This window comes from Prunus mume, linkage group LG5, assembly GCF_029339155.1.
Source record: "Prunus mume cultivar Tortuosa linkage group LG5, ASM2933915v1, whole genome shotgun sequence".
NCBI lineage: Eukaryota > Viridiplantae > Streptophyta > Magnoliopsida > Rosales > Rosaceae > Prunus > Prunus mume.
In genome coordinates, this window is record NC_142702.1 from 21147255 (window position 1) to 21159391 (window position 12137).

Here is a 12137-nt window from a genome sequence, read left to right on the forward strand (position 1 = left end):
AGCACGACACTAACATAAAGAAAAGGGAATTCATCAATATAAACACAAAAGGCAAAACATTAGTGCACAGAAAAAAGACTAACTATTATTCTTACCTGAGAAAAGAGGCATAAAGTTTTTTATTTGCTTGGTTTCTTAAGAAGATTTGCTGAAGATCATCTTGAGTATAACCAAGAAGATATATAGGGATAGGCTCCACATAACCCACACTTGATTAATATATATTCAGTGAGGCATTGTTAATAAAGATAAGAGCGACCTCAGGCATTTTCAAAATGTCATAGAAATTAAATAGTAAAGGTAATATGGTAGAACCTATTTCTCATCCTCTGACACGCTCCAAATTGTCAAATATCAAGTAGATCATATTTCCATTAGCTTTTCTGGACATTTTGGAGCTTAATTTCCCCGACTTTCCCTCAAGATTACCAAGAATGCTAGCCAAGGCTTCGCAAAGAAAATTAACAAAATCAGATGGGCTTTCACAACGCTTTGCACTTGAATATCCATTTACTGCATTCTTTCAGTGAATAAACAGTTAATTCAAAATAGACTCAAACAAGATTCGAGGATTATAACAGTTAAGGCAGCTTGAATAAACAAAAGGACATTTAAGATGCCTAAATGTCTCTAGTACCACACTAGTTTTCCCAGTAGAAGTGCCTCCATATACAAAGATAGGAAGCATGGGAGAGTTCCGTTGACCCAGAAGTTGTAGAAGCTCCTAGATCTGATTACATCTACTAGGAAAACTAGACAATAGATCATCCAAGCTAAAGGATTCTCTTTCTTCTCCAAGCACAAGGTCACTAAGAGTTGGCGGTTGAGAACTACTTGCATAAGTTTCTTCAACTACATTCTTTGAAGGAGTAGCTGCAATGGAGGATCTGGTTGTTCTCCTTATGGGTTTTAGGCTTTCCTCTTTACCCATGTCTAAATTATCGTAGAAAAAGAAAAACAGTAACATTAAAAACAGCAACATTAAACACATCATTTTAAACATCTATTACTGTCACTCGAGAAAAAATGAATCTTTAATTTTCTCGGGAACCAAACAAGATTAGGTTAAAAAATGAGGGGAGAGGAGAAGCATCGAGTAGATAGGGATTGAGGATTACTTGATCAAAAAACCCACTGGAATATTCGTCGGAGAGAAGAAAGAAATGCGGAGGATAAGCAATAACTGTATGTAACAGCACCTCTTATCTGAATTGAAACCCTAACAAGTTCCTTTTTTTGTCGAAATCATTTTGTAAGGTTAGTTGATGAATAAGGAAAGCGCGGGAAACTTTTTTCCCACTTAATTATCTCCAATTTGAGTGTAGAAGGCCCATTAGGGTTTAGGGAACCAAACAAGATTAGGTTAAAAAATGAGGGGATGGGAGAAGCACCGAATAGATAGGGGTTGAAGATTACTTGATCAGAAAACCCATCGAAATGTCCGCCGGAGAGCGAAAGAAATACTGAGGAGAAGCAGTAACTGTATGTAACAACACCCTCTGATCTGAATCGAAACCCTAACAAGTTCCTTTTTTGTTTTTATTTTATTTTATTGGTCATAAATCATTTTATAAGGTTAGTAGACAGAGTAGAGAAAGCGTGGGAAACTTCTTTCCCGCCTAGTTATCTCCAGTTTGAGTGTGGAAGGCCTATTATGGTTTAGGGCCAACAAAACAAGATTATGTTAAAAAATGAGGGAGGGTAGAAGCATTGAGTAGATAGGGGTTGAGGATTACTTGATCGGAAAACCCACCGGAATGTTCGCCGGAGAGACGAAAGAAATCTTGAGGAGAAGCAGTAATCGTATGTGACAACACCCTCGATTTGAATTGAAACCTGAACAAGTTCGTTTTTGTTTTTATCTTATTTTTTTGGTCAGAAATCATTTTATAAGGTTAGTTGAGAATAAGTAAAGCGCGGGAAACTTCTTTCCGCCCAATTATCTCTAGTTTGAGTGCGGGGCACGCGTTCGAGTAGGGATGGCAACGGGCGGTAGGGCCTGGTATGACAATACGCCTCGTCTCGAACCCATCCCTATTTAATAGGGTTGGAATCCCGTCCTTGTCTCCCTCGGGGGACTATCCCCCATACCCGCCTAAAATCTCTGATGTTTTTTGCATCCAAACTTCCCAAATTAATTATCATACATTTCACCACATCCAAATTAACTATAAAATTCAACTCAACTATGCAAAATCTCAAACCTAAATCTGCAAAAATTCCTATATTGGGTGATCTTGTATTTTCATAACAATACCAAATTTGGTGGCTCATGTCTGTGCTAATTTAACTAATGAATTAAGACATATAACTTCCAATCAACTCTAGGAATGCAAAATGAAGCAAACCAACGACACATTACTAGTATAGCAACAGAAACACAAAGCACATTTAACATAGAGTACGCAAAAAGTGAAAGCTTCAAGAGCTCAACTCAAACATGAAAACAGAGCTGCTACAAATTACCCATGAGAGAGAGTGTGTGTGAGAGAAAGAGATAGAGAGAGAGAGAGGTTGACTTGAGTAGATGTCGAGAGGGGGTTGTGGCTTGGAGTAGAGGAGGAGAGAGAGAGAGAGAGAGAGAGAGAGAGAGGTGCAGCTGGAAGAATTAGAATTTAGGAGAGGGAGGTTCTCAGGGTTAAACATTTAAATTAGTTAATGGTATTTATTGGGATTTTGGATGATTTTTTTTTTCTTTCTCTTTTGCTGTTGTTGCCGAAGTTAAGAAAGGGAAATAGGGAAACCTCACACACACTTGAACCCAAGACCACTTCAGAACACACCCAAGTCCTAAACCAATCCAACTAACTCTGTTGGTGCTAAAAACTAGATTGGTAGTAATTAGACCCACTTAAATATGAGATGTATGTTGAAGGTGAGGACCCTCAATATGTGACAGCATTTCGGTAAGTAAATAGACATGCATGCTGTAGACATATATACGTGGTTCACCCGAATAATGGGCTACGTCCACGAAGAAGTATGTTCTCATTATGATAAAGACTGTATACGTTGCATATAGGTTTAGACCCAAGGAGAAGAGGAAGAATGCCGAAGGTTAAAGGTAGGAAAGCTAGAGTCTGAAAGGCTGAGGATCTGGCTGAAGGCCAATGATCCGTGAGCTTGTAAATGGGCTCATGGGTAAGCCCATGAGGCCTTAGTGAGCCATATGGAGCCCTAGTAGCTTGCTTCACTCTCTCTTTTCTTGAAGGAGAGAGGTCTCCTCTTATAAGTGAGGGAGAGTCCCCTCTTCTTGTGTTTTGTCAATGTGAGACTCCCTTTCCTTTGCTTGGATTGGCTTAGGAGTGCTTGACCAGATATTGTACAAACAGGAGTCCCCCAAGTAGGTACTTCTTGATTGAGGACTTGTAATCATCAAAGCACTGGCCAAGTAATGCTTCACTCCTTCTTCGCTTTCTCTTGTATGCAGATCATGGGCAGAGTTGTTGAGTGAGTACCGTCGATCACCAAGGTAAAGGTACCGAGTACTGAATAGTAAGTTATTGAAGGGCATGAAGCCTGAGTCGCATAACAACTACTGGAGGCATGCACTATCATAGGTGCTGAAGGTGTTGCTGCAATAATGGGTGTCGTTCAGCAGTTGACATAAGTGTCGGAAGTTTAGAGGATTCTACATTGGTGTCGTTCGGCATGTGGCATAGGCATGAAATGAAAAGATGTCTCTTGGGAGGTGCCGTTCGGCATGCCTTGACACCATAAGGGATAAGTGTCTACAGAAGGTGTCGTTCAACAGGTGGCCTTGGCGCCGTAAGGGAGAAGATTCATCATGAGGTGCCGTTCGGCAAGTAGCTTTAGTGCAGTAAGAGAGAAATGTCTCCATGAGGTGTCGTTCAGCATGTGGTCTTGAGAGAGAGAAGGGAGAAGATTCTTCATGTGTCGTTCAGAGGTAGTTTTGGTCAGAAGAAAGGAATGTCTCCATGAGGTGCCATTCGATAACACAAGAGCTGGGAGATGTTGTTGGAGCTTTGGGAGCGCCGTAAGCTTTGGAGGATGCCGTAGCTTGGGAGTTGATGATGTTAGAGTTTGGAGCGTGCTGCCGTAAGCTTGGGAGTTGATGCTGTAAGTTAGGAGCTGCCGCCGTAAGCTTTGGAAGTTGTTGCCATAAGCTTGGGGTTGATGCCTTAAGTTAGGAGCTGCTGCATTAAGCTTTGGTAGTTGTTACCATAAGCCTGGGAGTTGCCGTAAACTTGGAGCTATCGTATAAAGGCAACCTGCCAATGGAGAAGCTGTAGCAATTTAGAAAAGGCAAAATGATTTACTCACATAATTTTGGAGTGCCTAATGATGATTGGGGGATGTCAAAGGCATCGAGCGTGTCGAATCATCTGAGAATACCAAAGGCAGATGTCGAATCATTAGAGAGATGTGAAGACATCGCAGGCGCCAAATGATGTAAGGGTCTTTGAAGGTAGACGCCAATTATTGGGGAATGTGAAGATGTCGCACGCCGAATAATGTAAGGGTGCCAAAGGCAAATGCCAAATCATTAGGGGGATGTGAAGACATCGCACGCACCAAATGATGTAAGGATGCCGAATCATTGGGGATGTGAAGACATCGCACGTCGAATGATGTGAGGGTGCGAAGGCAAATACGAATCATTGGGGGAATGTATCGCATGCCGAATAATGTAAGGGTGCCGAAGGCAAATGCCAAATCATTGGGGGGATGTGAAGACATCGCACGCACCGAATGATATAAGGATGCCGAATCATTGGGGGGATGTGAAGACATTGCACGCCGAATGATGTAAGGGTGTCGAAGGCAGCTCGCTCGTCGGATGGTGCATGTCTTTGTAGACCCCAATCCGAATGCCGATTGTAGGATGTGCCGAGGCAGCGCTCACAAGGGTGCTGAGGTAAGGGCACTAAGGGCACTGAATGTAAGGGTGCCAAAGGGACACTTGTTGTAGGGTGCCGAGGGCACTCGAGAAGGAGAACAACAAAGCCCTTTGTGTCGTTTCCCACAGACGGCGCCAATCTGTTGGTACTAAAAACTAGATGGGTAGTAATTAGACTGACTTAAATATGAGATGTATGTTGAAGGTGAGGACCCTCAATGTGTGAGAGCATTTCGGTAAGTAAATAGACATGCATGCTGTAGACATATATACGTGGTTCACCCCAATAATGGGCTACGGAGAAGTATGTTCTCATTATGATAAAGACTGTATACGTTGCACATAGGGTTAGACCCAAGGAGAAGAGGAAGAATGCCGAAGGTTGAAGGTAGGAAAGCTAGAGGCTAAAGGCTGAAGGCTGAGGATCTGACTGAAGGCCAATGATCCGTGAGCTTGTAAATGGACTCATAGGTAAGCCCATGAGGCCTCAGTGAGCCATATGGAGCTCTAGTAGCCCGCCTCACTCTCTCTTTTCTTGAAGGAGAGAAGTCTCCTCTTATAAGTGAGGGAGAGTCTCCTCTTCTTATGTTTTGTCGATGTAGGACTCCTTCCCTTTGCTTAGATTGGCTTAGGAGTGCTTGACCAGATATTGTACAAACACACTTCATCGGTGAATTTTGAATTATTCACCAATTGATTCTATTGGTTATATTTTGAAACAGCGTACGTTAGTGTTTAAATTTCGAAAATTGTGTAAGACCTTTGAGCAACTCCCGAGCAAAACAAAAGTACGAGAATAAAAATAGAACTTAACATGACAATGATAAGTGCAAACAGAGCTTAACATTATAAAACTTTCATTCTTAATGCCCAATTTACAAATTTAGGAAAAATGTAGGGAAACCCTAGAGTGTTGTGTATTCAATCCTCATAACAAAGAACAACATAACTTTAGCCAAAAAGAAGAAAATTAAACATAGAAATAAGTATAACATGTGAGTTATTGCCACCCCCCTTTGAGCTCTGTACAAGTCAAATTGAAGGCAATAAAAGAAAATATCATACAATGGCAACATCAAACTTTTAGACTAGGAATATGAGTGAACCACAGTTGGGCAACAAACTAAGCATATCATAGCCCCCTCATCTATGTATCTTCCCCCCTCTCTCTCTCCCCCACCAACCCTGTGGTATTTTTCGTCATCATCTTAAGAATCGCTTGAGGAGCTGACCCGGATAAAGGATCCTCGGCTCTGGCTGCCAACTATCACGTCTTTAAGTCGAGATATGGGACCAAACATCCTCCCTGTTTTCTGTCAAGATGATGAAATAACAATGTCAATGTCATTAACATCATGAAGTAACACATCTATGACATTTCATGATACGCTAACATCATGAAGTTTCACGGCATGCACAATAAACGTCACATACTATTGAAATTACAAACTGTTATTAGATTGATTTAAATTCAGTAAGTATTTGCTATTTAAAATCCTAGATGGGAGGATGTGATTAGCCATTCAGTAAGCAAAAAGTTCTTCAGAAACACTCTTTAATACTACCTAAACAAAAAAAAAAAAAATCTATTATGTGATACCTTAACCAACAAGAGAGATCAGGCAAAGGAAAACGAACAAACATGAGATGCATCAATTCCTTGACCAGAAAAAGAAAAGTGAAAATTGAAACATACTCATAATAAAAAACAATAGCAATCAACAAACCTGATCATTGACGCTCAACTGCCACTTTTGTTGTAGAGCCTGCCACCTCTCATTCTGCCACCGCTGCCCAAGTAACACAAGCCCCATCACAGCTGCTGCTACAAAAATAGACCAATATGCATTTGCTTCTTTAGCATGACAATACAAGGAAGCAGCTCTTCTTTTCCACCACGCTCCACAGGGCAGGCCAGAAACGTCAAATTTATCATCATGCGGTGGCCTTGGGGATTGTGAGATGTCCTCAGAAGAATCTAAACCTTGTTCTGAAGGTTCAATACGTCCAGGAAGAGCAGTGCTCTCACCATACGGGGTTGAACCACCAAGAGCTGTTTCACCATCTAAACTATATTTAGCAGCATCATATATAGTCTGCTCTTTGTCAGCCATAGACCCTTCCAGCGTAGTGCCTTCTTCAAAGTCTGTACCACCAATGGATAGCATATTATCCTTCTCTTTTGAAAACGGCATTCCCGTAAACTCATCCGGAACATTCAACCCTTTCAAAGTCAAAGTTTCTTCCTCCTTTCCACTGGACCTACCACCTTCAATACCTATCTCAGCCTCAGTTACTGTATCCTTGTCCACATGTTCATTATGAATTTTGCTGCTGTCAGTCTCCACAGGCAAATTCTCATGCTGACTGGGTGGAAAAACAAAGTGACCAGACATGAACAGAGCATGAGAAGTCTCCGCTTGCTCTCCATAGGTATTGATCTTGCCGTCATTGTTCAATTCAACTCCTTGTGGACCAGGAGAAGCAGCATATGTTGATTCTGTAAGTGAGACAACTTCCCATCCATTCCCACGAGCAGTACTTTCCTCTACCTCCTCATTATCTGCCATCTTAAAGGAAGTTTCCTATTTCACATTTATAAGGCCCAAGTAGACACAAAATAACCAACAAGAAAAAACCCATCAGAATGCCGTAAAAAGAGATACAAATCAAATCAATTCTTATCTTCAGGCCAAGAGAATGTCTCGGTCACAACACATTTACGCAGTAAAATGCATGCAGAACATTACTTTAAAGCAAAACTATCTTGTGTATGATCAAGCAACTTTCTTTTGGGTCAACAACAATGAATTAAAATGACTTAAACCACACTTAAATAAGAATAAAAAGTTCATACATAATCTATTTTTGGCCGCTAAAATAGTAATTACTATGGATTTCATTTCCACCCATAAAAATCAAACTAATCTTATATTACACAGAACAAAGTTCTCATTTCCATTAAAAAAACCAGATTACAGTACATAAGAAATGACAAATACATATTTGCAATTGCAATTAACAAAAGTTATGTTTTCCCAATTCCCAAAAAAAAAAAACGAATTAATTCCAACCAAACACATACTTAATCAATAGAAAATTGACTAAGAACCAACCCTCAGTATCAACAAAGAAATCCTCAACAATCTAATCACATGCTGCTATGCAAAAGAAAAAGAAAAAAAAAACTGAACAATTTGCATGTGAATAATTGGATACAAATAACACCACCAAAACTCCTCCAAACAATCCAAATCTAAGGCAAAAGCATCAACCAGTCCAATCAATCAAAAACAACAATCAACTACCAAAAAATAAACAAATATATCAGATTAATTTCGAATACGATGAACTCACAGAAACTCGTGACGGGATTAGATCTAGAGGAATATATGATCGAGAATCGCAACGACGACGTTGTGATGGGATTGAAGGTTAAAAACTGAAAAACTGTATCGGGAAGTGGAAGAATAAATGGAGGGGTATGGGGCTTTTATACGCGGAGATTTCTCGAGTAATAAGAGAGGGAGATGAAGAAGGAAACCGGCGGTACCGGTAAGGATAAACTGGACACGTCGGTTGACCGGCTGTATCAGGTGGGGTTGAGGTTTGTCGGCTAGCGTGTGTGTCTGGGTGAGAGATGTGATTTTACCGGTAACGGAAACGAGGGGGCTTGCGATTGCGTGTGTGCCGAGCGAGGAACTCACTGCGTCACGCCAGATTTCTGTTTGTTAATGAGTGGCGTTATTGTCATTTTCTGTTTTTTTTTTCTTATCCATTTCGCGTGTGTTGCTATTTATTGACATTACCATATCCAACTTTTAATGAAATTTTTAGTGTCCAATTTAATGTTGTTTTTCAAAAGAAATTGAATCTTTGAATTTTTTAAAATCAACATGGGGGTTTTGAACTTACGACCTCTTCCAATATTGGAAAGAGAAATACCATTAAACTAAGAGCTAATTGGTTGAATTAATATATTAAAAGACAAGTAGTTAAAAATTTACTATATTGCTCAAAAATCACTAAACAACTTTTAATTTTCAAAATATTTAAAAATTGACCAATTCAACTAAATATTAATTTAGTAGTGTTTCTCTAATAAATGTTGGAAGACATTGAAAAAGTAAGTTTAAAACACTGCATTCAACCCGTTACAATACTTAAAAAATTGTTGTTTTATAAATCTTTGCTCTTGTTGTGTTGTTTGTTCAAATTGTTTTTTTTTTTGGCCAATCTATATGCAAATAATCTTCTAACTTGATGGGGATCGTTTATGTCGATGAGTTTAATGGTGGTTCTCTTTTATCTATAACAATAAATTATATTGATTTAATGTACAGAAATGAGGACTCGAACTTAAATACAAGGAGATAGATTCACTATTATGGGCAATTGATCTAACCCGCATTATGATGATAATCTTTGTTACTATAGTTGATTATCCAAATGAGTTAAGATATGGGTGGGAAAATGCAAGTGAATCATAGCTTTCACAATTCGTTTTTATTTCTTTTTCCATAATAATCTAATGGATATGGCAAATTGGCAATGATGGCATGGTGGTGAAAACAAAGGAAGTGGGTTGCAAATACTAAAATAGACCCCCACCATACTCAATCATTGCGGTGCCGGCGTGACACCTCAAACCTTTTCCTTCGTCGTTTCAAATTTTAAAGAAAGATAAGATAGTGAGAGTCTGCAAATACGGCATGTCGTCTGTTAAGATTGGGCCTCCATCCAGCCCAGTAAAAGCCCATACAAAAGATGCGGAGAATAATCACCCACTACTTAAAACCTCCGTCGAGAAAATAAAACAAACTGCAGACCACTCAGACCAGAGGGTCAAGAATAGAGAGAGAGAGAGAGAGAGAGAGAGAGAGAGAGGAAATGGGGGATTTATATGCTTTGGATTTTGATGGAGTTTTGTGTGATAGCTGTGGAGAGAGCTCCCTCTCTGCTGTGAAGGTTGTGTTTTGTGTTTGCACATTTTTACAGGCTTTGCTTAATTGATTGTTTAATTTGTTTAATGGTGGTTATGTGTAGGCTGCTAAAGTGAGATGGCCAAGTTTATTCAACGGTGTGGATTCAACTTTGGAGGATTGGGTTGTTGAGCAGATGCACATAGTAGGTCCTCCATATAATAATTACACAAATTTGATGCATGTAAATGTAATCTATAGTTTCGTTTCACAATCTGATAACGAAACATGCTAATTAGATAGAATTATGGTGTGGCAGGTGAGGCCTGTGGTGGAAACTGGATATGAGAATCTGCTGCTTGTGAGGTTGCTGCTGGAGGCGAGAATACCTTCTATACGAAAGTCATCGGTCGCGGAAGGGATTACAGTGGAGGGGATATTGGAGAAGTGGTCAGAGCTGAAGCCTGTGATTATGGAAGAGTGGGGTGAGGAGAGGGATGCTCTTATTAATCTTTTCGGGAAGGTGAGGGATGAGTGGATGGATGAGGACCTAACAACTTGGATTGGTGCAAATAGGTATCCAATTCAGACTTTTCTTGCAAAGGAGCCATTTATTCATATACAAAAGACAAAAGCGTTTTAAGGTTGTTTGATTTCAGATTTAATTTATTCTTGTTTACCATAAGGGTTTCTATCTCGAAACGTCCATGTGGTTCATGAAACTATTAATCCTTTATGCAGGGTTAACATGACCGTCATGGACGTTTTGTGATTGAAAAAAACCCTTAAAATAATTCTAGTCTCTTCTCAAACTTGTTGGGACTGGGAGGGCTCAATGCATATCTAAGTAGGAGATAATTTGCTTGCAGATTATATCCAGGTGTTCCTGATGCTCTAAAATTTGCAAGCTCAACCATACACATTGTCACCACAAAACAGGTGTGAGTATGTTTTCTCTTTCTGACATAATCCAATTAAAGACTGAAAATGATGTGGTTGCTGTAAATGTAAATTTTTGCTCTTTGTCATTCTCTCACTTTCTTATTTCCTGTTCTTCTTTCACCATTTTCAGAACCGATTTGCTGATGCTTTACTGCGAGAACTTGCAGGAGTTACAATACCGCCTGAAAGAATATTTGGTCTTGGAAGTGGGTTAGTGGAAATTAACTTGATTTCAATCTGTGTTTGATTTTTTGGGTACTTATGCCTGTGGTTGGTTTTCCCTAATGTGGAACTTTACTCTTAATGTATTGAATTCCTCTTCCAGTCCCAAGGTAGAAGTATTGAAGCAGCTTCAAAAGAAACCAGAACATCAGGGGCTGAAACTGCAGTAAGATACTTTTCTTCTTCGCATTTCAATTTTTTTATAAGATACTAAATGCTCAGAATTTTTGATAATATACGCTCAACATTAACCAGCTTTGTCGAAGATCGACTGGCAACCCTAAAGAATGTGATCAAAGAACCTGAATTGGATGGTTGGAATTTGTATCTAGGTAATTTTCTCCCTTTACCTTTATCAAACACAGACTCTTCAACTTGTCTATTATATTGCTGTATGTGCTTCATTGTGGTACTCATTTGGGATGAATTGGATCAGGGGATTGGGGGTACAATACACAGAAGGAGAGGGAGGAGGCAGCTACAATTCCCAGGATTCGGATCCTTGAGCTTTCTGACTTCAGTAAGAAGTTGAAGTAGCTTCTTTTTATACTGTTCTTCTTCTTATTCCCTATCCAGCTGTGAATGTATTAATGCATTTAAACTGCAAACGACAAACTTCGTTGTCGGAGACTTAGAATCCTACAGTCAGAAATTTTATGTACTTCCTCTGTTGTAATCTGTTGAACAGAATTTTCCCCCTTTCAAACAAAGAAGCTGAGTATTGTTGAAGTTGCTTCTGGGTTTTCATTCTAATCAATGGTGAAATACTTACCTTTTACTCCTGCAGGTGACTAACTGGGATATCTCGCACAGATGAGAAAATGGTAAATAGATGGCCTACCTACTCTTGAGAAGTTTTTATGCACTGGTTCCATTAAAATAAATAGATAAAACTGAATCTCGATAAATAATCATGTCTACAATTGTCATTTCGCATATTCGTCAGCTTCATCAGCAGCCTAAAATCAACTTGAATAGTAATACATGAATATTCAGAGTGGAGGTTGCTATGGAGTTACAAAAATGGTCATTATATTGCATGTCAGAAAACTTACAAGTATAGCTAAAAGAAAGCAGAAGCTCGTGCAAAAGCTCTTCAATCTTTTCTCTTCGTTGTGAATAGCATTCTTAAGAAACGAAAGACATCTACAATCATGGAGCAATTTCTCCAGCAAGACACAGGAATTTCA

At 39.4% G+C, this 12137-nt stretch overlaps 2 protein-coding genes and 1 pseudogene across 2 annotated transcripts; 1 reads left to right on the forward strand and 2 right to left on the reverse strand.

Annotated features, from left to right (window-relative positions):
- Positions 1–91: 91 nt before the first annotated feature.
- LOC103342788 (origin of replication complex subunit 5 pseudogene) lies at positions 92–931 on the reverse strand (annotated as a pseudogene).
- A 4880-nt stretch (positions 932–5811) lies between these two features.
- On the reverse strand, positions 5812–8356 carry LOC103342772 (ATG8-interacting protein 2). Its single transcript, XM_008246422.3, has 3 exons — positions 8219–8356; positions 6589–7446; positions 5812–6174 (listed from the first exon to the last, which is right to left on the reverse strand). Exons 2-3 carry the CDS (start codon positions 7429–7431, stop codon positions 6070–6072), a joined length of 948 nt encoding a protein of 315 aa, XP_008244644.2. The 5' UTR covers positions 7432–7446; positions 8219–8356; the 3' UTR covers positions 5812–6069.
- A 1329-nt stretch (positions 8357–9685) lies between these two features.
- Positions 9686–11676, forward strand: LOC103342773 (ribosomal RNA small subunit methyltransferase G). Its single transcript, XM_008246423.2, has 8 exons — positions 9686–9829; positions 9908–9988; positions 10103–10359; positions 10653–10722; positions 10856–10935; positions 11051–11113; positions 11203–11279; positions 11384–11676. The coding sequence occupies exons 1-8, from the start codon at positions 9752–9754 to the stop codon at positions 11482–11484; spliced, it is 807 nt and encodes a 268-aa protein (XP_008244645.2). The 5' UTR covers positions 9686–9751; the 3' UTR covers positions 11485–11676.
- The last annotated feature ends 461 nt before the right edge of the window (positions 11677–12137 follow it).